The sequence below is a fragment of the Babylonia areolata genome, chromosome 3 (genome assembly GCF_041734735.1).
Source record: "Babylonia areolata isolate BAREFJ2019XMU chromosome 3, ASM4173473v1, whole genome shotgun sequence".
In the NCBI taxonomy this organism is placed as follows: Eukaryota; Metazoa; Mollusca; class Gastropoda; order Neogastropoda; family Buccinidae; genus Babylonia; species Babylonia areolata.
Window position 1 is genome coordinate 23,924,202 of NC_134878.1, and position 27,500 is coordinate 23,951,701.

The window sequence follows — 27,500 nt, forward strand, 5'->3', positions numbered from 1 at the left end:
TGTCTTTGGTGTTTATGGATTGAACAAACAAAACAAACAAAATACTAACAAAAAACAAACTTGCATTAAGCATCATACAAATAACCAAACCATAATAAACTTAAAGTAAGCTAATCATCCTTTAGATCATCAAATAATGATAAACATTTCAAGAAAAAGTCAAATGTGACAGGAAAGTCCAGAAAAAACAAATGTGCAAATGAAGACTTGTCAGCTGTGAGAAAGAGAAACTCAGAAAGCCAGATGGTGAAGCAAAACAACACGTCTCTCTGAGGTGGTCAGATCAAACCAAAACCTTGTTCATCCTTTGCTAAACACGCTTACAGCATACCTGTCACTGTGGAGAGAGAGAAAAACATGAGCAGTCTCATTCATGCTGACAGTTTCTGTTCATTTTATGCAGGAGCCATTTCACTTGTTGTGATGTGTTTCATCTCCTCAAAAATATTGCTCATTATCATTCAAACAAACAAACAGGCCCTTAATGTGAAGGCATCAGAAAAGAAGCAAACATAATCTGAACAACAAAGAACAATCAAAATTCATGTCACATCAAATAAGCTATCTGATGGCTCTCTCTCTCTCTCTCTCTCTCTCTCACACACACACACACACACACACACACACACACACACACACACTGATTTAAGAACAATCACATCAAAATCAAACAATCCAACACTCACAAAGACTAAACACCTTCATGAACATTACAGAGAAGACAGAATTCAAAAAGCTATCAAAAAGTATTCAGAGGCATGTGCTTCTACAAGAAGCACTCACAGAAGAGAATCACTACAAACTATACAAAAGTTGAGAGTTTCTAATACAACTATGATACTGAGGAGACATAATGTACCAGTAACAATATGCACTGTGTCTAACCTGCTAAAAGAAGCACAACCCCTTTGCTTTCCACACCCACCCATGAAGCCTGGCATCACAGCATTTCATATGTAGCATCTCTGGTGTTGTATTAGAAATTCTATTCTACACAATACAGTGCCGATAATGTGAGGAAAGATACCAGTACAGAATGAGAGAGAGAAAAATATGAAGCATGAGTAATGAGGTAAATAAGAAGAAAAAGAGCCACACACACACTGAGTAACAATGACAGAAAGAAAAAACAGAGCACAATTTTTTTAAGTAAGTTCCAAGTTTCCATGTGAAACAAGGAAAAAGTCAGAAATACTTGGCTTCTTTAACCAGAGTAGAACTGTTGTATTTGCCTTGGTCTAAACATCAATTGGCACACTCTTTGTTACCTTGATAGTGCATGGTAAGTGCTGCATGTCAGTGGGGAAAAAAAACTTCAAACCTGTGCAAAACTATTGAATTTTCTAATCTCTTCTTCCTTTTTTTAAAAAACAAAACAAAATATTTTTGTAAATTGCGAAGTTGTTCAAAATATGCAGCACAAAACAATGTATCCAATATGTGACACAAAATTAACTGTTTACTGTTCGAGTGATCCTCATTTTAATATCCAATGGGAAACTGTGATGAGAGGTTAATCCAAAAATGGTTCAATCTCAGAAACTTTCTCACGAACTGCTTAACAAACTGATGGCCACACACACAACTTCACAACAGAAAGAAAGGTTCACACACACACACACACACACACACACACATTCGCACACCAACAGGCATGAGAGACAGATCAAAACAGATACTTCAATTTGCCCAACACTCCCAAGCATGTTGTTGAACAAAAACAAAGTAGAAATGACAGAACCCCAAACCACCTTGAAGACAGAGCCACAAACATCTCAGCAAAAACAATGCACAATCTGCACTGTACAAAGCATCAAGCTCCAGGCTATAATAATATACCTTGCTAGCTAAGTCTATGTGTGCAGCAGAGCATGCATGTTGTGTTGTAAGGGCTGTACCTGGGGATCTGGAGTAATAAGGGTTACCCCTATCCCCTGTCACACTGCTGCTTGAGGCCACAATCATTGTCTCCTCCACTGAAAACCACAGGCATTCATCAACACCACTGCACTCTCACTGCAAGTGCATTCGGTTCAGTTGATTATGGGAACAGAACAGCCTAGCAGCACATGTCAATGTTATCCTCAAATGTCCATTTCAATGTACATGTGAAATGTGTTTTACACAACTATTTTGCTCTTCAACTAAAGGACTGAAATAGTAAACTTTGATTGAATATCACTGTAAACTATGTTGCTCATGAACTAAAGAACTGAAATATCATAACTCTTTTAATACCATCATAATGTACTTTTCTACATGAATTGAAGTACTGATATATCAAACTGCTGCAATCATAAACTATTTTTCCCATGAACTAAATTATTGAAATCTCAAATACCATTATACCACTGTTGCTCATTTACTGAAATATTGAAACATCATACCATCTCAATAAACATATTACTTGAAACAATTTCAGTTTCTCAAGGAGGCATCACTGCATTCTGACAAATCCATATATGCTACACCAAATCTGCTAGACAGATGCCTGACAGCAGCATACCCAAAGCCCTTGTCAGGCTTTGAGTGCATGCATATATATTTGTGTACCTATCTGAGTACATTTCTTCTAGAAATTTTGCCCTTTTGTTGCCAGGGTTCTTTTTCAGTGCACCAAGTATGTGCTGCACGCAGGACCTTGGTTTATCATCTCATTCAGTTTGTATTGGCAGATGAGCATCTGAACAATTCTGCCACATTCCACATTTTACTTGAAACACTTCAGCACACTGAACTTCTGTCGTTCATCTCTCTGAATTATAACTATACATGTGTGTGAATGACTAGTGTGTACACACTTTGATTTTTCTCTGTACAAGGTTTAGCGCTTTTTTGAATGCTTTTATTATAATCATTATTTTTTTTATTATTATGATGATGATTAAGTCAGCAGACTTTTATAATTTTATTATAATCACTATTATTTTTGTCATCATGATGATGATTAATTCAACAGACTTTGATCATGGTGAGAAAAATGATCAAGTTACTGTGAAGAAGGAGGCAGCACTCTGTGAGTATATGCGCTCTGATTTTATCTGCAAAAGATTCCCGCTATATAAATACTTTTTTTCTCCTCCTCCTTATCATTACCATCATTATTATGGTTATTATCAATATCGCCATAACTGTTATCATTATTTTATTAACAGACTTTGAACCAAGGAGAGGAAGTGATCAAGTTAACTGTGGAGAAAGGGACAGCAGCACTTCAGAATGTAGTGAGAAGAAGAAGAAAAAAAACACTGCATGTGGGCCGCAGAGACGGGTGCCACTGTCTGGATTCCTCACCGACAGGTCTGCCATGGCGGTCCAGCTGAAGGGTGTGATAGGGGTTCCCTCTGTCGCCTGCCATGTGACCCTGTGACGCCACCATCATTGGCTCTTCCACCGCATCTAATTATAGCATGCATCACATGTTAGGTCACTACAACACAAGAGGGCCCCATCTGCAATTTGAAGGATTCTGTTGTTGTTGCACACATGACTTGGGGTACTTCTGCAGAAGAGTTGCATCTGAAATTTGATTAATTCCGTTGTTGTCACACACATGACTTAGGGTACTACTGCAAAGGAGTTGCATCTGAAATTTAAAATAAAAAAAATCTGTTAACAGTGTAATGTGTGTGTGTGTGTGTGTGTGTGTGAAGGGGGTGGGTGTGTGGGTATGTTTGTGGGCAGGTGTGGAGGTTATATTCTTGTATTATCCTCTAGAATGCAGGCATGTATTTCATTTTAACCACCTGGGACTGCTTTCATTCTCGTATCATGCTTTGATAAAATTTCAAACTAGTTCTAACAAACATAAGACACCATACTGAAAAACAAAAAACTAAAAGCATCAATTCAGATGCAAAAAATGCCATCCACGCAACACACAAAAAATGCACATCATACACTTCTACTAAAACACACTTATACTAAAAACCTTAAGCAAATATATGAGAGAAAAAAAGTGATACATTGTATGAAAAAGTAATAAAAATGAAGAGAGAAAAACAATCAACACAACACTTCCAACCACACACAATACAAGCATTCCATGCACATTTGATACAAGGCTTCTACAGCAATGTTTCAACTTTCATGCAGAGGTCTGCAATCCCCCTATCTCTCCCCCCCTCCCCCCAATACCATGAGGATGCTGGGGGTTCCTTAAAATAATAATGTATCCACAACCTTCTGGAAATTCTGTACAAAAAAAATCCTCTTTATTACCACTCTCATTTCTTTTCTTTTTTTGTTTTTTGTTTTTTTTCTTTTTTTTTCAATCATCTGACATGCCTGTTATTTATAATTTTTTTTGTACCATGCATGATTATATTCACTTTTTTTTCAATCCTCTGGCAAAAAATTGATGGTGAGGTCAAAGTCTGAGACATGTGCTTGGTTCATGCGCATGAACATGACTGTACTTGCTTACTGCCCTTTATGCTCTCTGGCATGTATAGGACAGCAACAAAGACCCACCCCTCTTTCTGTTTTGGGCCAGTCTCTGAATGGTACCTCAGGTGTGCTTCAGGGACTGGAGTTCTCCTTCAACTGTTGAATGTGACTGTACCTTTGTCTGATTTTCTTTTCATTGTGCATGGTTTTGTTTGTTTATTTGTCTGGGGGAGGCAGGTCCCCGATACAGCCTTGTTTGGTCATCTGGGCTATAAGCAATGAAGATAAAAAGGTCCATCTCCATGTACACCTTTATCACTGATCCTGTGCCCTCAATGTTTATGACAACCAATATGTGTGACACAAGTCCTCCTCCTCCTCCCCACACCATCAGGTAGGCAAGCGCATACACCTGTTTCACCGCAGCCCACATATAGTGGGCCTGGTTTTATCTATATTGACCCATGGCTCAATGGATTTAGATGTCTGCCAACATGACACCCATCTCCACTGCACTGCAACAGGAATTCTTATGACTGAAGCACTGCTCCCCTCCTTTGAGAAACATGGACACTAGGGTGCAGTCCATGTCAACTGTGACGGTATTTCATATCAATTGTCGCCAACACAGGTATTTCAACATATAATGCAAAGAAGTTATGAAGTTGAGAAGGCATGCCAGGAACGCACAGATCCAAACCAGCAAACTAAGGCGAATCAATAGCACCTTTCAAGCACAATCAATTTTACAACAGCATCAAAGAAGGTAGGAAAAGGTTCTTATTCACAGTCTTGTCATGCCATGTAGTGATCATACTTAAGCAACATTAACCAATTATTCCAATTACACATTATCACTCATGACATAAAACACAATCTGTACATGCATTTGTTAATTAAGCAGCATTCATTTTTACCTTTATATTCACACAAGCAACTGCTATCACAAATCTTTTTCCTCTTCTGATTCGCTCAATCATTACATGTTTAAGTGAGCACCCAAAACAACAGATTGCATTCTGCACATATCACTGGTCTGCAGAGACATGCTGGTGAAGAAATGGACATGCTGGTGAAGAAACGGAAAAAAGCCATGCACAAGACTTGATGTGAATACCATGCACTCAGGCAGTATGCCATGATCATCTATTCTGTTTCTCTCTCTCTCTCTGTCTCCTGTTTTCAATGAAACTGGAGATAGAGGAACTGACAACACACACACACGCTCACATGTGTGTGCGCGCGCACACACACACACACACACACACACGCACAAAAGAGGGGGAAAAAAAGACCTCTGACCTTTCTTCTCCCTCCTCTTGACCTCTGCTGTCCCAGAGACGAAGGTGACCCTGGTAGCCATGGTGACAGAGGGAGTGGGAAGGAGAGGAGGGAGGGGGGTGGGTGAAGACTGCTGTTCACAAGGTCACCGAGGTCTTCCCCACTGGGTTCATGCTGGTCTGCCTGGACACTGCTCTAACTGCACACACACAGCAGTTCTCACATGAATGGCCTGTACCCTTCTTTTCCATCTTCTTTACTGCTAGAAATGACAGTGTTGATGGAACTGGACTAATGATAATGATAATGATCATGCAACGAATGATGAGCACCTAAACCCAATTGTTGGCTCTACCAAGGTCGGCTGCCTGCTGTGCAAATGACTTAGTGTTTGCAAAGTGCTTCAGGTTTGGTCTCTGGCCAAATATAGACACTCAAAGTATCAATGATAACAAGAAGAACAAGAACAATAATAACAATAACATGAATAATGATATAATAATACTGCACAATAAAAAAAATTAAAAAATCCAAGGCAACATTTGCTACCCCAGGCAAAATCCCACAGAAAAAGCCACTTTCATTAATTGTAAAACAAATATACATACAGAGTGAAAACGAAAAAAAAGTGTGGCACTTCACTTCGGTGACACACTCTCCCAGGGAAGAGCAGCCCAGATTTCACACAAAGAAATCAGCTGTGACAACAACAACAAAAATCATATAATACAATACAATCCGATTCCCCACCCACATCAGAGAAGGAGCCAATACACAAGATGAGCAGAAGAAACAAAACCAGTGTGAAGCCGATGATGAGGACGAAAAGATCAAAAATCAAAAATGTCCAAAGCTAGAAAGAGCCTAATTCCACACAAAAACGAGATGCACTGTACCAGCAAGCACACATTAATGTCATTAACTGAACCAGTGATGCTGAACAAGCTGGGGAGATAAAGGCAGTGACCCAGTTCTTTTGCTGATGGCATTCAACAGGGCACAACAGACCCATTTGGGCTGAATGAATGTCACAGTTTCCTAGTTTTTAAACTATGTGTGTGTTTGCGCGTGTGTGTGCACATCTGTGCATGCGTGTGTGTGTGTCATTGTGTGTGTGTCTGCATGTGTGTGTGCATGAGCATTACTATGTGCATGCATGCATGTGTGTGTGAGAGAGAGAGAGAGGGGTGGGGGTATAGAAACATACATATGAGGGATGTGTACAATGTGTCTCTGTTGAGTGTGAGGATGGGTGTGTGTTTTTGACAGAATCATATATAGAGGAAAAAAATGAATCACTATGTGTGTGTGTGTGTGTGTGTGTGCATTTGCATGCTTGTTTGCAAGTTTGTGGATATAAGCAGACAACTAAAAAAAAAAAAAAATTTCAGTTGGGAACGGGGCCAAGCATTCTCTCATAACTATCTTTTCCCATGACAGCTATTTGTATATCAGTGTAAGAAAAACCTGAAAAAGGTAAGCAAAATAATGACTCGAGATCTGAACTAACTCTCACCCCTCTCTATCTACACAACACACCACGCTGTGCTAAAAGATCTTTTCCTGCATCAAGAAGCCGTTGACATGCTTATCTAATGCTGCTGTAAACAAGTCCTTGCATCTTCTTTCTCAATCCTCCACTCCAGAGCAAACTATGGAAGGATACTGACACACAATATACATGAATGTTTGCTCAAATTAAGTGATAAATGTATAAAAACCTGTTAAAGTGCACAACTTTAAGCCTATAATATGTAATATATTTAATACTGAAATACAATAAATGTAAGCCTGTTGTATCTGTACACGTGTGTGCGACTTGACAGCATGCCTGTGTGTGTGTGCGTGTGTGTGTGCGTGTGTGTGTGTGTGTGTATGACACAGAGATTGAGAGACAGAAAAGAGAGAGAGAGAGAGAGTGTGTGTGGGTGTGTGTGTGTGTGTGTGTGTGTGTGTGTGTGTGTGTGTGTGTGTGTGTGTGTGTGTGAGGTATCTCTGTGATGTGTGTGTGCACGTGTGCGTGTATGTGTGCACGCGTGCGCGTGTGTGTATGCGTTTGTGTGCACATGGCATATGCTCTGCTCGTGTCAGTTCACCGATGTGAATATCTCAGTCTGGCCGCTGTAGATTTTGCTGTGGTTCAGTGGTGCACTGTGTTGAACAATAAAAAGAAAAGAAACGAAGGCACGCAACTGTAGCTGCCAGTTAATTCAGTGAACGGACGGCAGTGTCAGTCCCATATCTCATTCCACTGGCAGTCTCAACCAACACACACATCGCGCGCCACATGTTAAACATTCCCCGCGGGCATCTGCATGCAACTCCACCCTTCCTTTACTTACCCTCTGCCGGAACACATAAAGTGCACTTTCCCTCCGTCCTCATCTTCCCGTACCCTTCCCACCCACTCTCCTCCCACCCCAACCCCCGGGGGGTAGGGCTGTTCAAGCCAGTGCCCCAGTACACGTGATCAATCTCCCTCAGCCTTCCCTCCTCCCCCCCACCCCCTCCCAGCCCACCACACAACAATAACAGTGATGACAATTTGTACATTTACATTGCACTTACCCTGCGGCTCCAAACGCATTTGACAAAACATCCATTATGAATAAATACATGTGAATACAATAAGACCGTTATGAAGAAAAAAAAACCTCGCAAAGAAATAAATTTAAAAACAGTGTAAAATCGCTCGACTCACATACCTCTCCCACCTCATCCCCATAATAATAATATTCATAAAACCCCATGAAAAACATTTTGAAAACTGTGAAACATTAATCACCACACACACACACACACACACACACACACACTGCCTTGCCACTGGTTAACTCCTCTCTCCTATTAGGTATATCCACCGTGTGCAGACTTAACAATGTCGTAGGATAACACGGATGATTCATCAATATTTTCAGACTGGCTCATCAATGTGAAAGGAAAGGAAAGAAATCAATTCTCAAAATGAAAGAAAGAAAAGGGAAAGTCTTAAAATCAAAGAAAAACAAGAGAGGCAAGGCCTTAAAGACTCACTTGTGATACACTTTAAAAAAAAAATCCAAGCTTTTTATGTATTGAGTATAATTTCAAAATGTAATGTTTAAGATGAGAAAGATCAGTTTAAAGCAAATTAAGTCCCCTAGCATTAATTACAGAGTAATTTCCCTTCTTTACTCTCTGTACCAAAACGTTTGCAAAATAAATAAAACTTCCATGCTTAGCAAAAGAAGTTCCTGTTTGAACAAAAAATGATAATAATGACTGCTCTAGTTGTTGGGTCAGAATATCAGATCAAAGTGCCAAGTTTAGAGAATACAAAAAAATATCAATATAACAGTAAATGCAGTTTGCATATAATTAGTCTTCTTTTGTGTGTGTGTGTGTGTGCCATCCCAGAGGTGCAATATTGTTTTAAACAAGATGACTGGAAAGAACTGAATTTTTCCTATTTTTATGCCTAATTTGGTGTCAACTGACAAAGTATTTGCAGAGAAAATGTCAATGTTAAAGTTTACCACACACACACACACACACACAGACAACCGAACACCAGGTTAAAACATAGACTCACTCTGTTTACACAAGTGAGTCAAAAATCAATGATGTCTTGAAATGAAAGACATAAAATACAAGTCTTAAAATGACAAAAAGGGCAGACAGTCTTAAAATAACTTGAAAAGAAAGAACAGAAAAATAGAGTACAGGCAGGAAAGAATGTTGCTTTCGTACAAATGCAGAAAATAATATATACGCACACGTGTGTGTATCACTGTATGGGTGCATATGTTTACAGACACACACACACACACACACACACACAGAAAGTCTAGCCGAGTATGTGTCAGCCACCGATGTATACTTGTGCACCTGTCACCCTCACCGGTGCCAGCTGGTGTTCTGCTGAGAATGACTTGAAAAAACGTTCAGTCGTCCGCGCGCGCGTGTGTGTGTGCATGCGCGCGTATGCATGTGCGTCTGTGTGTGTCAGTCAGTGTGACAGTCCATGGCTTTCCGCGAAGATCAGAGACTGACAGACGGAGACAAAGGCAGAGAGACAGACGGACGAATGACGACAGACACAGAGAATGTTCGCAACACATTGGTTCTTTCCAATCTTCTGAGCAAAGGAAACACTCCTCCTTTTTACAAGTTACGTAATTTCTGGTCTCATGTTTTGGTTTCTGTGTGGGTGATCTTTCAGAATACCTTGTGAGGGGATGAAAAACAAACAGGCTACACCCACTCGGCACACTAAAATGCCTTGTCATGCGGCAAGGGAGACGGCGGTGGAGTGGTTAGTGGAGTGTGAGTGAAATTTCTCTGCTTAGCTCAACACTCTGGGTTCTTCATTCACGTTGACAGTTTATTTTCCTGCCCCCTCCACCCCCCCCCCTCTCTCTCTCTCTGTGCCCTTGGTGGAACTAGCTCTCTGTCAATGTGATCGTTCCCCAGTGTGCTGTACGCGGACGAGCCAGTGTGTGTGTGTGTGTGTTTGTGTGTCAGTGTGTGTGTGTGTGTGTGTTTGTGTGTGTGTCCTTTATCCAACTCACAGAGATCTGATCTTTTCCCATGGAGGCTCTGAGTGTGAGTGTGTGTGTGTGTGTGAGAGAGAGAGAGAGAGAGAGTTGCCCTGTTGGTTCACTTAGTTTTTTGTCTTCCAACTTTTGTTATAAAGAGCATGACGTACCGTCTCGAGAGAAAAACAACAAAAACAACAACGAACAAAGAAACAAACAGTAACAAAATGACCACTTGAAATAACATCTCTTCCCTGCAGCAATTCCCGTTTTGTGGACCCTGACTAGCCAACCAGGTCCAACCGGTCACACACACATTCTCTTCTTTCTTTCCTTTACTGCATCCACTTCACTGTGGATTCCTATCACCCATCGACCCCTACCATACCGTCCTCATTCATCAACACTGGTCCCATTCGCCAAGTCCCGTTTCGCCTACTCAATCTTTTATTTTTGTTCCACCTTCGTTTTACTCAGTATAAGGACAAACAGTAAGCAACCACATTCAACTGTCTGTTTTATAATATTTTAGAAGAAAAAGCACATTTAGGGGTGGAAAAAAATGGGGAGAAGGAGTAGATGCGAGTACATGTATTATATACGAGTGGGAAAAGAAGAGAAAAAATATTGAATGATCGATGCATTCACATACGAGTTCGACTTAATTACTCTGTAATGAATTACAAACTGTACAAACTGCACACACACACACACACACACACACACACACACACACACACACACACACACACACACACACACTGTTGTCAGCTGGACTTAAGATGTCAGGTCTCACTGACATTTGACACATTTCATTCTCACATTTGTAATCATAGCACATACATCCATTTAATGTGTGGAGAAAACAAAAAACAAAACAGAAAAGTTTTGATGCAACAATTATTCTGGTAGCAGACGGGAAGAAAGAAACTACTCGGAGAACATAGACTTATAATCATGGTGTCCATGTGTTCTGAAAATCTGAATATCTTGAGTTTATTCGTGCTATGTATTCTTCTATTTTGTACCTATGCTTAACTTTCCTTGGGAATACACTTAACATCATCACAGTGGAGAGCCTTGCCAAAGTTACATCCCCACTTTTTCGGCCAAGATAATGTTAGGACAGTTGACGTTGGGATGGTTCCCAAAGGCCAACAAGCCCCAAAGGCTGCAGAATTAACAGCCAGTGCAGTCTCGCCTCTAATTTCAGTCACAGTCCTTCACAAAAGACTAAGGTGTAAATGACTTCCCATTGCAGTGAAGAAACCATTGATCATACAACTCTCACTTCGCTGTTGGCCCAAATGTAAGCTTTTGTCTGTCTTTGATTTTAGCCGAGCGTCATGCTGGGAATCATTATTTAGTGGACATACTGACACGTTTTTAATCTTAGCGTTGCTTACGTCACCATGCGGGAAATAAAATGTAACTATCACAACATTGCAATGATTATTTGCGGCGTGCGCACGCGCGTGAGTAAGTGCAATCGATCTTGCGGAGTGCGTGTACACTCGCGTGAACAAGCTATTCATAAACTCATGTAGATAGGTATGCTTTGTCTCCACACTTAACCACTAAACGATGGTGAATAATAACTTTTTCTTCTTCTTCTTTTTTTTTTTTTTTCTAAGTCACCATTACGACCATGCTTCGGAGGACACAAACCGGTTCCCCAAGTACCCAGGGTATTGACCCCCGAAAGTACTTCTCGATCCCCTCCCCTTCCTCCGCCACAATTACCCCCCTCCTCCCCCCTACAGTTTTGTCCTCATGTGCCGCACACCATGTGTACACGTTCTGACCGCAATTGTTTTCACCTGCACGGTGAACCCGGACGGGCCTTCAGTCCCTCCTGAATACATCACGCTTACCCTGCAGCCACCCCAGGTCCTAACGTGGAAGATTCGGACGGCAGATACACTTACTGGCATCGGTGTCTATCAGAAAGTTGTCCAGCTTATTCTACTTTGTTCTCAAAACAACATGGTGGTAAATGACCCATTAAAGATCATAATACCGTTAAAGAAACCTCACCTACCTTTGAAAACAAGTTTACAAGCGTTTTGCATACTTCTAAGACTGGACTGTCTTGAGGTGGAATCATCCTGATCAGCGGGAACAGATGTACAAAGAAACCATGGAAGAAAAACAGAGCGAAATGGACAGGCAGACAGAGTTATGGCAAAGGGTTCAGGCGAGTCACCACTGACAAGTTGATTCTTCAGGCCACTCGCCTTGCTTTGAAATCGGGTTCTGAACGCAATAGTATCGTTCAAGTTTATATGCCTATATATCTATTTTTCTATTCAATCTAATTTTTTATTTAATATATTCTTAAAGAAGAGCATGAAGGTTAAATGTCATGTGCATTACACAACTGTGGACCATGTAGTGAGAATCAATAACAGTCCGAAGTGTTCCCCCCACACCCACACCCTCCCTGCTCTCAAACACTCCCTAGTCAACCAAACCAGGCTAATTAGAACATCAGATGAAACCCCGTGACTTCACAGCCCCACCAGGCCCCCTTTTCAACACACACACACACACATACACATACACACACTACTATTCACGTACCTCACGACTATGCTCCCATTAGCAAGTCTTCCGTTCATTTCTGAGGAAACGGGGCAAAAGAGGGTGGGGCAGACCCTTGGTCCAAAAACATTGTTTCAGGCGTCGCCATCAGTCTATAGCTCAAGCTGAGAAGCTCTCAGAAAGTTTTCGAGCTGGTGTTTGAAGCTGTAATTAACACAAATACACGCTTGTTTATGGTTGTATTGGCTTGTACTTGTTAAAACAAAAATGTGTGATCGTGGTACGTGTGTGTGTGTGTGTGTGTGTGTGTGTGTGTGTGTGTGTGTGTGTGTGTGTGTGCGCGCGCGCGCGTTTGTGTTTGTGTGTGCGTGTTTGTATGTATGAGGAACACAATATGTGCAGACCAAGACAGTGGGTGCTGGAAGGAGAATTGGGTGCACTCATCTGAACGCCTATCCTGATTAGCACCATCCATGCAGCCAGCGAAGCAAGCAGGCCGCGCTAACCAGAAACCCACCCATCATCATCACACAAAAGAGACAATTCCGCTACACTGATCAGCGGCTGCTATTGCATCGTGCCACGCCACACTGTGCACATTTTTTTCCCCTTATCTTTCTTTGGGTCTTTCAAAACAAAACAAAAAACAACAGTTACCACTTCAGTGGAACAGTTCCAGGAACGGCCATGCCATACAACGCCTTGCCTAAGCAATCAACTGGCCAAATTAAATCTGGGCTATAAGTAGCATTGTTTGATTTCATTTCATTTGTTGCTGCTGTCCCAATGAAGCACGAGTCAAAAGAGGAGACACGACTGAATAAACTTGTGACGGTATCTGAATAGACTGATGGCTAGTGAAACATCCTTAAGAATCATTACACTATGCTCATGCAACAACCCTAAAAATCACAAGACTATGTTGTTGATCATAACATTAATAACCACAATAATGATCTTGGAATGCAACACTCACACACACACACACACACACACACACACACACACACACACTGCACGACATGAATACCCACCTCGCCGCCGAAAACCAAAGTTTTGTTCCCAAGACCGAAACCTTACATTTACCACATATTACAGACGACCTGAAGTAACTTCAGCAAAATCAGCAGCACAGATCTTTCCAAGTCTCTCACGAAAACCGCAAGCTATAATCATATACTACGTTTACAAACACAGGGCGATGAGAACTGTCAAGGACCCTCCACTACAGCCCATGACAAACCACCCAAAATATTGAAACGAGCACGACCACTGCAATGCAATGCGGTCGAAGTGTCGTCTGCCATGCCAACACCAGCCCTCCACCTCAAGTGGCCCTGAAGCTTTTACTGCACGCCCTAACATCGGAACAATCGCTGACTTGGAAGGAAAGAGGGAGCGGGAGTCCCAGCCCTCCCACGCACGTTTCCTTATATATCGACGCGGTCTGTGTCACACTGGACTGTAGGGAGACACGGCTGCACAAATAATATAAAGGACTCTTTCTGCTGGACACTCAACAATGAGCTGCTTGTGATTAAACTTCTCTAATACCACACCCTAGACCGCCAGTTTTCACACTCTTGTTCAAGGCCATCAGAGATGAAACTAAGTTCGTCAGGCGCACTTATTAAATGTAATTAGCGGCCATCTCGATGTTATTATAGATTAATATTGTATGTCATGTCATGTTTCATATTCCACTGTTTGTGCCTGTTAAGTGTTTGCGTGCGTGTATGTATATATGTGTGTGTGAGATAGATAGATAGATAAATAGAGAGACAGAGAGAGAAAGACAGACAGACAGACAGTCAAAGAGAAAAATACAGAGAAAGAGTGCATCCCTGTGTACTTTTCCATGTATCGACGTGCAATTAACTCCACATAAAGCGGTATCAGTGACTGTATCCAAACAAACGTGGCTAAGCGCGCGTATAATTTTGATGTGTTTGGTGCGCAAAGAAACAAGCTAGAGGGCTGCTGATGCTGCTTGCAAGGCACTGTCGTGAGCGTGGAATGTTTTGCTGCCTCTGCAAATTACTTCACGCACGGAAGAAAACAAATAATACGCGGTGATAGATGCTGCACTAATGCGGTGTTTCTTTCTTCTTTTGTGTTACAATTTACACTGTTCTAAAGTGGCGACTTTTTGATGTCCTGTTTCAGCGTGAATACGCGTAAATTTGCGCTTTGTTCTCCCACAGTGCGCAAAATGATACACAGAACTAATTATCCATCCACCTGACTACGTTATTGCCCTAAAAATAAAAAAAAAAAAAATAATTTTTAAAAAAAAGTCATGCTGCGCTGCCAAGCACTGGTTCAGTTGCATTTTGCATCAGCATCTTGACGTCCATTTCCTTAAATGTGTGTGTGTGTGTGCGTGCGTGCGTGCGTGCGTGTGCGTGTGTGTGTGTGATAGAGAAAGAAAGAGAGGAAGAGAGAGGAAGAGAGTGTGTGTACGTGTGTGTGTGTATGTATGTGTGTGTGTATGTATATGTGTGTGTGTGTGTGTGTGTAAATGTGTGTGTGTGTGTGTTTCAGTGTGTGTGTGTGTGTGTGTGTGTGTGTGTGTGTGTGTGTGTGTGTGTGTGAGTGTGTGTGTGAATGACAATGTTTACATAAAAAAGGACAGACCTGATCTGAATGAGACTGAAACAGAGGAACATTAATAAAAAGAGACAGCTAAAAATAAAATTAATTCCCGAAACTGCATTAAACGCACTTGATCGGTCGTCACGTTGTACCTCTTCAATACGTGTGGAACGCTTCTTGCCCTCTGTCCCAAATGTCACTTCACAACACTTGTCGTTCGCTGTTCAACATTCCATCTAATATTAATGTCACACATATAGAGATATACTGTAACATAAAATAAAAATAATAAGAGAGAGAGAGACAAAGACACAGAGAAAGAGAATGAGACAGAGACACAGAGAGAGGACAGAGATAAACTGGAAGTACACTTACCAACTAATATCTCGAAACTGAATCTGTTCTTCCCATCAATGTCGGGTTTGAGTCCACAAAGCTGTTGGGGTTGTTTTGAAAAAATAAAGACAGCTCCGACTCCCTCGGTTCTTGCCTGTTCACTCACAACACAGACTACTGGGTCAAGTCCTCGGGACGTCTGTGTCCGTGCTCTCTCCTTTGAATGCCCGTGTGTGTGTAGGCTGTTGAGGAAACTCGCCTTGTGTCTCCTGCGTCACCGCCAATCAATCTGTCAGCCCACTCAGAGCTGATCTCCACACTCCCATGTCCAATGCACGCTCATGCACTGCAACAGCCAACGGACCGAATCCGTTCACAGCCTTGACATTGTCCCCCGCCCCCACCCCTTTCCTTCCCAGCTGGCGTGTTGTCACGAGTCTGTTCATGAATGTTGTGTTGTGCTGCTGTCCTGTGCTGTGCTGTGCTGTGCTGTGCTGTGCTGTGCTGTGCAGTGCAGTGCAGTGCAGTGCAATGCTGTACTGACTTTCGTGTGTGTGTGTGTGTGTGTGTGTGTGTGTGTGTGTGTGTGCGCGCGCGCTGCGTGTGGTCGACATATTCAATTGCCACGAATTCAAAAGGACATAGTTGGAATTATTATGGAGTGTGTGTGTGTGTGTGTGTGTGTCCCATTCTTGCCGAACATCAACATGTTGCATGAGAAATCCAGCGTCCTGATGTATTTAGGTTGGCATGTGTGCAGACACCACCGTCGATCGACACCCACAGTTTTGTATCATCACCACCCCATGTGACGACGCTTCCTTGCCCACTACTCCCACTTCTACTCCCCCACCCCACCCCCCTCTTAACCACCTCGCACCATCACCAAGTCTGAGCCAACTTGTCCTTTAATTTAAAACAAAAACAAAACCAAAAAAGAAAACAACAACAACAACAACAAAACCACACATTTCCGCCCTTATCACAGACAGATCATCACCATGGAACAGTCTCGGCAAAATATAATGCCATTTCTGAACGTGAACAAAGAACTGTCGTGTCGGCTCTCATATTCTTTTCCTTCAACTTACCCCTCAAAATGTTCACAAATTCATTGGCTGCTGGCCGGACGTCTTCTGCTATGTTTGTATGCTTGCAACACCTGCGTTTACATCTGTTAAATGAGTAGGCTTTGACACACATGAACGACCCTTTTCCCCTCGACATGAAGGTAGCCATTCTGTTGAATAGAATGCTGTGTGCTCTGTATCTTCAGGACTTGTGTATCTGTCACCTGTCATGTGTCAAAATTTATCTCCAGACACGAGTCTGTTAGCGGATGCACTACAGACTTCACATAACGTCAAGGACCTCTTCACAAAACCAGGTATGTTTTCATAAAATGCTGAAAAAAAATCGAGGGATGATCCAAATACTGAAGGCTGCTTATGGTCTACGACTGATATCTCACTGAATACACAGAGGGCTGATGCTTGCACACATGCACCATGAATAACCCAAACACTGCGTTTGAAAGACCCCCCACCCCCCACCCCCCCCCTTTTTTTTCATACAGCTCTTCAGTGATTTTACATTTATAAACGATAGCTATGGACTTTCATTGTTATAAAATAATAATAAGAAGAAGAAGACGACGAAGAAGAAGGCGAAGAAGAAGAAGTTGCAATAAAGCGCCTCTGGTTATGAGTGATGCTCCTTAACTTGACAGCGTACACAACTGTTTGCCGCAAAATTCGGTATCATTTCACAATGCCATCGAGAAAAAAAAAATAACTGTTCCAAGTCCGCAAGTGGTCCTTAACTTTTTGTGACCCCTGTAGTTGGCAGTGTGCGCCAAATGGAGCGTGCCACCTGGGTGTTGTGGGTCTAAACGGCTTCAACCTAACCAGTGCTGACGGTAATCAATACTTATCCTTTAGCCCCAGCCTGTTTGGGGGCTGTTAAACCATTTACCGTGTCGTGTGCCACATCCTACGGTGACGCCTGCCTGGTTTGTTTGCACTGCTGCCGCCCCGTCTGGCTTTTTTCAATGGAGGGAAATGAAACATCGGTTAGTTTGTCTTCACTGTGTTCATCCCTGCAGTTCGGTTTAACATTCTAATGTGACGTGCTGCAATATCCGAAAAGACCAAGGACAAACAATATAAGACTCGATTGTTGTCATGTCACGGAATTCATCGTATTCATAATGAGACCTTTTCGTATAAAATACAGTCTGAACCAAGGAGAAACGGCTCAGTTGTGCTGCCAACCTTCACTCTGTATCTTTCTTGATTCAGTTAGCCTTTGAAGGGTTATCACTTCGATATTCTAATTGGCTGCAATTCCACAATAAATCAACATCCTACACCAAATTTGAAGAAATAAACACACACACACACACACACACACACACACACACACACACCAAAAACAAACAACAACAACAACAAAACACAGACACACACATCAAAAACAAACAACAGCAGCAACAACAACAACAAAACACACACACACACACACACACACACACACACACACACACACACACACACACACACACACACACAAGCGCGCCCATGGTATGGGAAGTGACCAGTGCCCAAACCCGTGTCTGGTCGGTTACGAACAGCAGATTAACAAACAATACCCAGTCCTATTCCTGACTTTACTTGTATGGGCATGTGACAATAGTTATTATTCAGTTTTGAATTTTCAGTTCCGGTGTGTGTGTTGCACGGAGGGAACTCTGCACACAGTTAGATAGATAGATAGAGAGAGAGGGAGTGGTGTGGGGGGTGGGGAAGGGGGGGGGGCTGAGTAGGCGAAACGAGACTGACGGGTAGGCGAAACTGGACAAAGTAACTGAAAAGACCCCGCAAACCAAAGAAGACACTGTACCTCACCACAGAATATAACCAGCGCTGTGGTTTGGTTGAATCCTGGGGTCAGTCCTTACTGTGACGGAGACGTCTTTTTTAGTGTCGAATTTCACCAAGTACACTCGCACATAATTACTCTAAATCTACTTCCATAACCGCCGTTTTGAACGAGCATCAGAAACCCTCCTTTCATCACCCGTAACTTTCAATCTCAATGCTGATGAACAAACATAATCACTATCATTATCATTATTGTCATCCTCCTCTGTAGTACTAGTAGCAATAGTAAAAGTAGTAATAGTAGTGGTGGTGGTGGTGATGATGATGGTGGCGGTAGTGTTAGTAGAAGAAGTTGTAGTTTGATTAACAACGTTCTCAAAAGTCGCCAACTCAGTGTACGACTCAAAAATTGAAAGATAAGTCTTAATGATGATGAAGCAGCCCAAACTTCATTATTTTCTGGAAATTAAAACAAAAACAAAAAAAGACCAACGTTTATGTTTCAGTGCAAAAACCACCAAACCTCAGCAAGCAACACAGTCCAACGGTACATAATCCTAACGGAAGTAGCAAAAGGAACACGGGAGGTGTGGTGAAAGCAAAAAACCTGTCCATCCGGACAAGGTGCCAAGTAGTCCATGTTCTATTTAAAAATAAAACTCTTGGGGGGTTTGGGGGGACGGCGGAGGAGGAGGGGGGGGGGGAGATCAGCGTGGTGGCGGCCCAAGCCAATCCTAAACAAGTCAGGCTGCCCATCAAGGCCCCAGACCCAACAGGTGAGGCCACATTCTGCCTCCCGCGCACACTTGGGAGTTATTTCTCGGTACCCCCTTGTCTCTCTCTGCCCCCCCCCCCCCCCCCCCCCCACACACACACTCTATCTCTCTCCACACACACACACACACACACACACACACACACACACACACACACACACACAAACACACCTATATACATATACGGTTACACACACACACACACACACACACACACATATATATATATATAGTTAGAACAGTAACCTATTTACAAATATGTCACAATATAAATACTGTCATGAATCCGGCAGAACAAGAAAATCTATCACTGAGAGGTGTGTGTGTGTGAGAGAGAGAGAGAGAGAGAGGGAGAGACAGAGAGAGAGAAAAAAAAGAGAGAGAGAGAGTGTGTGTGTGTGTGTGTGTGTGTGCGTGTGTGCGTGCGTGCCAGATTGCTAAGTGTACTTTCCTCTCTCTATCCCTATCCCTCTCTCTCTTCCTTCCTAAACACTCAGAATTCCACCGTGGGGATCCCGGGGGTCTTTCAACATAAATAGCATAACCGCCTTCTGGAAATTCTGTGCTAGAAACTTCCTCTTTTCTATCGCTCTCTTTGTTTCTGTCTTTTTTCTTCCTTCACTGTTGTCTCCTTTTTCTGCCTTCCCAGTCCATTCCCCTTTCTTTTTTAAAGCAAGCTTTGACACGTTTTTCTCTTTTCCACAGTCTATGGTGTACTATCTGTGCTGTTTTGCTCTAGCGATTAGGTTGTGAAATTGTAAACACTGAGATGGGCACTAGCTGTCCATTCTGCAGTGTTATTTCCCTATATGGCCTTTTTATGTATTTTTTGTCTCTCCTTTTTTACGATTTTTTTTGTAATCTGAGAATGATAAATCAAGCGGAATGGCTGGCGTCCTCAGCAAGGCCTAACCTTATTTGCCATAAGGAGCTAAACAGGATAATGTGTCATGAACTGTGCTTCTCTTATAGTTTTTGTGTGTGTGCATGTGTGTGTGCGTGTGTTTGTGCGCGCGCGCGTGTGTGTGTGAGTTTTGTGTTGATGCGGTTGAGCATTTGTATGGTTTGGTGGTCCTGATATTGTGCGGTCAAGAGCAACAATGAACAATTAACAATAAACACTCAGAAGGAACGAGGGCGCACCCCTGTCTGCTCATGTCCCCTCAATTGTCCCTTTGTCAGACTGTTCATCAGAATCACAGTGGAACCCAGCTGTGTCCTGTATGAAGATGGTTGAAGATAGGGGAAAAATGTCCGCGGAAATGCTGAAACCTCGCCTACACGCTCGTGTGTGTGAATGAGTGCGTGCGGGAAAGCAATGGCGGGAATGTGTCATAAAATGGAAGCTCGAAACAATTTCTTCAAGATGGTATCACGCGGTTGCGAAATCTGAATGCAGTTCTTTCGATTCCCACACGTCACGTAGGCCCCTATTTAGTTCCGTCGGAAATAGAAAAGATGTAGACACACCACAGTCTCAACAGCACATGGCCTTCACTACTTTTATTTACCAACTTCGTCATTTCCGTTCGTTGCGGTTTCACTGCGCAGTGTTGGGAGTCCGATACCATTCTGTATAGCTTTGAATATGCTCATTTTAGTACGACGTGTGATACTGAATGATACTGTATTTCTCCTTGGTCTTTCGTTATTCTTACCCGATGTTTATTTTTTCTTAACAGCTATCAAACATTGTATACTAATGTCCTAGTTTAGTGCGGATTTCTTTTGTCATGAATCAGACGCTTCTCTAGTTTTATTAGTGCTGCTGCTACTAGAACTACACTGCTCGTTATCATCCCACAGCTAATCAATTCCAACCACTATGGCTTCAAACCTGACGTGAAGGTGCTGATCGGAAATAATTGAAAGCAAGAATCTGAGTTAAATCTTCCTTTATCTGAAATAGATCATTTCAAAGTATTGTGGAAAAGAATGTTTTAATGGACCCCCCCCCCCCCCCCCCCCCCCTCCTCTCTCTCTCTCTCTCTCTCTCTCTCTCTCTCTGTCTCTCATATCCCACCACACCTCACCAATCAAGCAGCAGCCAACCTTCCACGCAACCAACACTACCACAACAATACCACAGCAACTTTCTGACCGTCAAAGCCAAGCAAAAGCAACATTTTGTATAGTATACGGGACATACCAAGTTGCTGTTCACCCATTTTCCATACTCGTTTCCTCTTCTTACCCATTGCCCACAGAAGACGAACACATGCACACCACCGGTGGGTGTCTGGCGTCACCGGCATTCTCCATCGTACAGGGACACAACAGTACACAATTAAGTCGCTAGGAGGACAGATGGCTGACCTTTCAGCACACACACACACACACACACACACACACACACACACACACGTGTTATGAATTTACCACCAGTACCACCACCACCACGGGGACAACAACATCATTATTTCAAGGTGATGGCAGTAGCATGGGGTGAACCAGAAAAGACTTGAAAGATGTTGCTGCTTTTTCATGTTTGATTTCGTTTTAACGGGTTAATTCAGTTAGTGATAACACATATATATGCATCTAAATCAGTGTCTGTTGCTATGTCTGACAACGATACTCAACGTTGAACCACATTATGGCGATAACGACAACATAGGGATGCATGATACCCTAATACTAACATTTGAACATTCTGGACAGGGTGTATTCATCCCAACTCAAAACTGCTGTCGTTATGATGCATGCAGCTGCTTGAAATTTATTTTTACAGGTAACGCACACGCGAGCACGCACGCGCGCTCACACACACACACACACACACACACACACACACACACACACACACACACACACACAAATTATATGGATACACATGCGGACACACACATACACACTCGAGCACCAAGCCTTCAAACTTACAGATAACACATGAGAGATGAAATGAGTGGAAGTCGTTTTACAGGATGTAACACACACATACACACACGCGTCCGCGCACGCCCACGCACAAAATATAACCGATCGTCGAATACAACAGTGTATTTAATTTGTCCATTAGTATAAAGTCACGCAGATAAAAAAAAAAATGTTCATGTGGGGCGGTCTTCCCTTATTTTAGTTTTCCTTTCTTTCTACTTGCTTTTTTCGGCCAATAAAGTAAGTCATCCCTTGAGCACACACACACACACCTACACACACACACACACACACACACACACACACACACACACAAGCAAGAAGTAATACAATTGTGCTCTGTGATCTTGCATGCAACTGAGGTCACAAAAAATATATAAATAATATTTAAAAAATAAAACAAAATAAAGTAACTTATTACAGATCACGCGCGTCAAACTTTTTTTTTTTCCTTCTTTCTTTGCTTCCGTAACAGCGACCTGCTCTCTCTCTCTGTCTCTGTCTCTCTCTCTCTCTCACACACACACACACACATTATATATATATATATATATATATATATATATATATATATATATATATAAAACTCTCGAGGACCCACCTCTTCCTTCCGTCTACCAGCCCAGTCATCTAAAACACCATCACTTCCACACGGCACGTCAGCTGGCTGGGCAGGCAGTCAGTAATGGCTCATGATACAATGGAAAGCATTGAGCAAGATGGAAAACGGCTGTCAGCCGAATGTAGATCGGAACACAATATTGTAATAATATCACTGACATGCCGGAACTGACGGAACAGATCCTTGATTACCATAATTATTGTCAAACCAAGTGGTGAAGCCCTGATGTTGCTCTTCTTACCTTTGTTCCTATCCAACATCCGCCTTCGCCGCTATCCCTCTTTCTCTGCCAACCTCCCCTACAGCCCTTCGATAATATAACAAATGATGTTTTTTTCTACTTTTTCATCAAAAATAATTGTGAAATAATACGGCCACTGCTTGATGTTGCTTGCCTGTGATTTAATTTCAGTCCCAACAGAAGACTCATCTCTTTAAGCGAAACAACGCCCTTCAGACAAGGAGGCGAGAAAGAGCAAGACATCATAATTAAATACTTGTGAGCACATCTCGCAAGTAAACTGCAACATTTGAACAACAAACATACACGCTCGCATGCTTTCAATCAGATACAAATTCATTCTCGCACCCTCACACTCGCCAGAGGTTGCGGGGCATGAGAGAGCGAGAGAGGTGGTGAGGGGGGAGGTATCGGAGACAAGACAAGACAGAGAGGGACTGAGAAGGTGACAGGTGTGAATACCAGAAAGCCGTGAAGTCCCCCAGCCACGAGATACTGACACATCCCATACTCCTTTTTGTGTTTGCAATTTTCGTTCGTGTGAGCAGTTAACTACACTGAGTGAGCTCTTCAGCCATAAACAAAACACTGTATGGGAAAATCAATAAACGCATGTGGATATTGCTTCGGATGTAGTATCACTGGTGACTTCCAACTTGTTTCCCCACCCCACCCCCCACCCCTTTTCTCTCTCTCCAAAGGATATATTAGTCACTAATCCGAAAGATCAGATCCCCACCTATCAGTCTGATATACACATGTTTTCCTTAAAAAGATGAAATGAAAATTTATTTAGGGTATGTTGCGAACTAATTTTTTTTTTTTTTTTGCCAGCCTTGATGTTGGTGTGGTTTCCTCTATAATTCACAGCATGTTGTGCGTCTCAAATGCATAGTCAAAGTTTATTGACCTTGCAGTAAATCACCTCTCTCCGTCTCTCTCTTTCTATCATCACACACGCGCGCGCGCGCGCACACACACACACACACACAGAAATTTCTCGGACAGTTGATGAAAGCCATTCATGACAAACGTATGTGATGAGTGTCCCCCTTCCACCTCTCCCCATCCCCCCCACTCCATCTCAAAGACCTGTGCCGACAGCTCCTCTATCTCCCTTACGTTAACTGCCTGTCTGGCACGAAATCTAAGCATCTCTCCACACACTACCCCAACTTAACCCCTTCCCCCACGTCACCCTTCTTCCTCTCACCCTGTGTCACTGCAGCACGAAAAAAACAATCTTCCCCATGCATCAGTGACAGGGACCACAGACTGGGCATCATGCCAGGGAGTCCGTCTCTACATACCGCTCCGTTCATGTCAAAAAAGTGGGAAGTACACGTTTACTGCAAAGACCATAATTATGTCAACAAACGTCACCGCGCGATTTTTACGGGCATGCTTTCTGTTCACACTTTGACTGCCATGTATGTAGTCCCTGTAGCGGTGAGGTGTGGCACTGAAAAAAAAATTACTCAGGTCTACTCAGCGTTGCCCGCTGCCGTTTCAGGACCACAACTTTGGATACGGAAAGAAAAAGCTGCAAAGACAATAAAAATGTCGTCAAAATTACAACCAAATTAATAACTTCTTCTTTTTTTTTTTTAAAGTAAGCATACCTCACTGGTCCAGCCAGTGTCGGGATTTCTCTTGGTTTCCCTTACACAGCTGACGTTGACGAGATTGTTTCAGTCAAACATACGCGCTTTCTTCATACGTCATGCCAATTATATATTTATCTTTGCTGAGAAGCCTTGAGAGCAATTACAGACTGAAAACGCTGCATGGTATTGCATACTGTCATACACAACGAACTAATGCTAAGGGTATGGACGATCAATGCGCTAAAAATTGATGTCCTCTTTTCTTACGAGTATACCTACCAGAGCAAATTTCAAATACAATTTTTGGTGTAATCTCCGCCTTTCCCTTTTTTTGTTATTTGTTTGTTTTTGTTGTTTATTTTAAGAGTTAAACGACCTATTCCATCAGACTTACACATTCAACCCACTCAAAAACAACACTATATATATGGCGGGGTGGGTGTTGAATTTCAGTATTTCGTGCACTGACAGAATTTTTTAATTATATACTAACCTCGAATCAGAGCATTAGACTGCAATGCAGTTTAAATGATTTCCGTCACAAAGAAATGCTAAGTTAACGGCGACAAAATAAAAAAAAAGACGCGACAATTTAGACTCCGCAATTTTATACGATCCCCAAAAATCCCATAATCTCACAATGATCTCCAAGAATAGTGCATGCGGATTAAGTTACCCTGAGGCAATCCTAGCTGTCCCAACACGTGTTCAAATGACCCGTGAACAATGTTTTCTCTATCATCAGATTTGCAAGTTTTCATCTCTGTGGGAGTGGAAACAGGGTCTACACAGGTGTTCCCCCTAAGGCGTGGGGAGTTATTTGCTCCGAGAACAAGTCAGAATTGGATATTCTGACATATGCTTGTTCTCGGGTTTGCTTGGCGAACCTGCCAATGTTACCACCGCAGTAAGGCCTGGGACAACAGCAGTTGTGCAGTTTGAGCAGCAACCGGTTGGATAGGTCTTTAAAAGTAACTTAATAAATACTTTCGTCAAGAACGTATGTAACCATTCTATTCTACTGATACCACAAGTACGCATACCTGATAACTGACCACCACCAACACGAATACTAACAGACTGGCTCCGAGTCGCCTCAACTTCACAGATCGGCCGTCACATTCAACATCACGACCACAACAGACTGAAAGTATGCGCAAAGTTCACCACGACAGTAAACGACCGAAACGCCAACAGACCCGACAAGGACAAAAGAATAGAAGACGAACGTGTTTAAAACCACTAGCCGCGATCTCCCCGTCTACACGACATAATGTGACCCCCCTCCCCCTCCAGTGACCTCCTGCACCCATCCCAACAACCAGCTGACCTTCAGTTATGTGACCAGCCCGCGTCTGAGGGACATAGCAGTGATGGACAGTGATAAAAGCGCGGTACAGAGGAGTATAAGCAATGTCCAGCTGGTCATTGACAATTACGGTAAGTCATCACATGCGTGCTCCAGTCTGGCGCGGACGGGTTGAATGCATGGTCACACAGTTCTAAACCGTTGGGCAGCTTTCTGTAAAGCAGCCAACTAACATTACGTATACTTATAAAGACATACAGAAACTGTAAGAAAAGATGTGAAACAGGTCAAAGAAAAACTGAGAAAAGAAAGCAGAAAAGGAAACGACCACTAATTTCTAGTCCAGTGGGTAGTACCGTCTACGAGATCATAGGTAGTTGGGGGATTTTCCCCCACCAGTTAACAGGCACACCCTTAATCTCAGACGGACCATTTGCCAGCATGTCTGTGCACTCAATCAACAACTGATCTGTTTGTCTTGTTTCACAGATGATCAACGTTTTTACGCCCGCCCCATTCCTATCACAACGATGAGGATTGGACCACTGATCTTTTTTCTTTTTTTTTTCTTTTTTTTATAATTAAAATAAAGATCAAAGGGATCGCATACCGACATCTTGCTAAACCGCTGCAACACTCACTTCGCTGGTCCATCCATCATCGCTACACACACACACACACACACACACACAAACCCACTCAAGCTCTCTCCCATGTTTTTGTTCAGCCTACATATATATTTTCATGTGCAGCCCAGGATGATGGAGGAGAGATGTGCTGTTTGCCCGACCGCTCTCCAAACACTGGCTACAATCGACAAGTATCGACGTCACTGCAGCGATGGATGGAGTGTCCGTCCAATCAGCAGCCTCCCTCACGTGAAGCACGCATCATCCACGTCCGTCACTGCACTTGGCACTACACACATGATGCACTGATAAGTTGGAGTCGGGCAATATTCTGGTCTTTAATGCCCAGCTGTCCTAACAAGTTTTACTGAAAATGCTACTGTTCATTACCCACGACATGGTTTTCCCCTACTCACCACTGTTGTTCTTTACCACCGGTGTGGAGTAGGTAACTGAATGAATGACACAGGGGGATGCTGCGAGAGAGAGAGAGAGAGAGAGAGAGAGAGAGAGAGAGAGAGAGTCAAATAATGGTGTCACAATACAAACAGGTCTACAATCAATTTGATTGGCAAAAGAAGGATTTAATTGTTTAATATATAGCTTTGTAGCTGGCTGTTTAATTCATTGCACATGTTTTGTGATACCTTCAAATAAAAAATACTGATAAGCAATGTGTCATCGCGTTAAAAAGCGCACGTACGAGGGCAGTGGGCTACTTCAAAGCTTATACTTAACGTATGTTTTGCACATTAAGACTGGGTGGATGCTAAATGAAGCAGAGAGAGGGTGAAGGACGACCCTACGCTCTGTTGTCTCCACACGTCAGCTACTCGCCACCTCTTGACAGGCAACACCCACGATCTGAATCTTCTACCCTCTACGAACAAAGCAC

General features: G+C 42.6%; 1 protein-coding gene across 14 annotated transcripts in view; it reads right to left on the reverse strand.

The window, feature by feature from the left end:
- The window catches only part of LOC143279864 (uncharacterized), an 83,189-nt gene that overhangs the window by 35,366 nt on the left and 20,323 nt on the right, over nucleotides 1-27,500 (reverse strand). For 9 of the 14 annotated variants that reach the window (XM_076584134.1, XM_076584137.1, XM_076584142.1 and 6 more), the window contains 3 exons: nucleotides 5,692-5,869; nucleotides 3,295-3,399; nucleotides 1,899-1,976 (listed from right to left, as the gene is read on the reverse strand). In XM_076584134.1, coding sequence (XP_076440249.1) covers nucleotides 1,899-1,976; nucleotides 3,295-3,399; nucleotides 5,692-5,752 — 244 coding nt within the window. In that variant the 5' untranslated portion in view covers nucleotides 5,753-5,869. Of the gene's footprint in view, nucleotides 1-1,898; nucleotides 1,977-3,294; nucleotides 3,400-5,691; nucleotides 5,870-13,765; nucleotides 14,039-15,701; nucleotides 16,009-27,500 lie in introns of those variants that run through there. The other 5 variants (XM_076584132.1, XM_076584133.1, XM_076584131.1 and 2 more) reach the window with 3 other exon arrangements.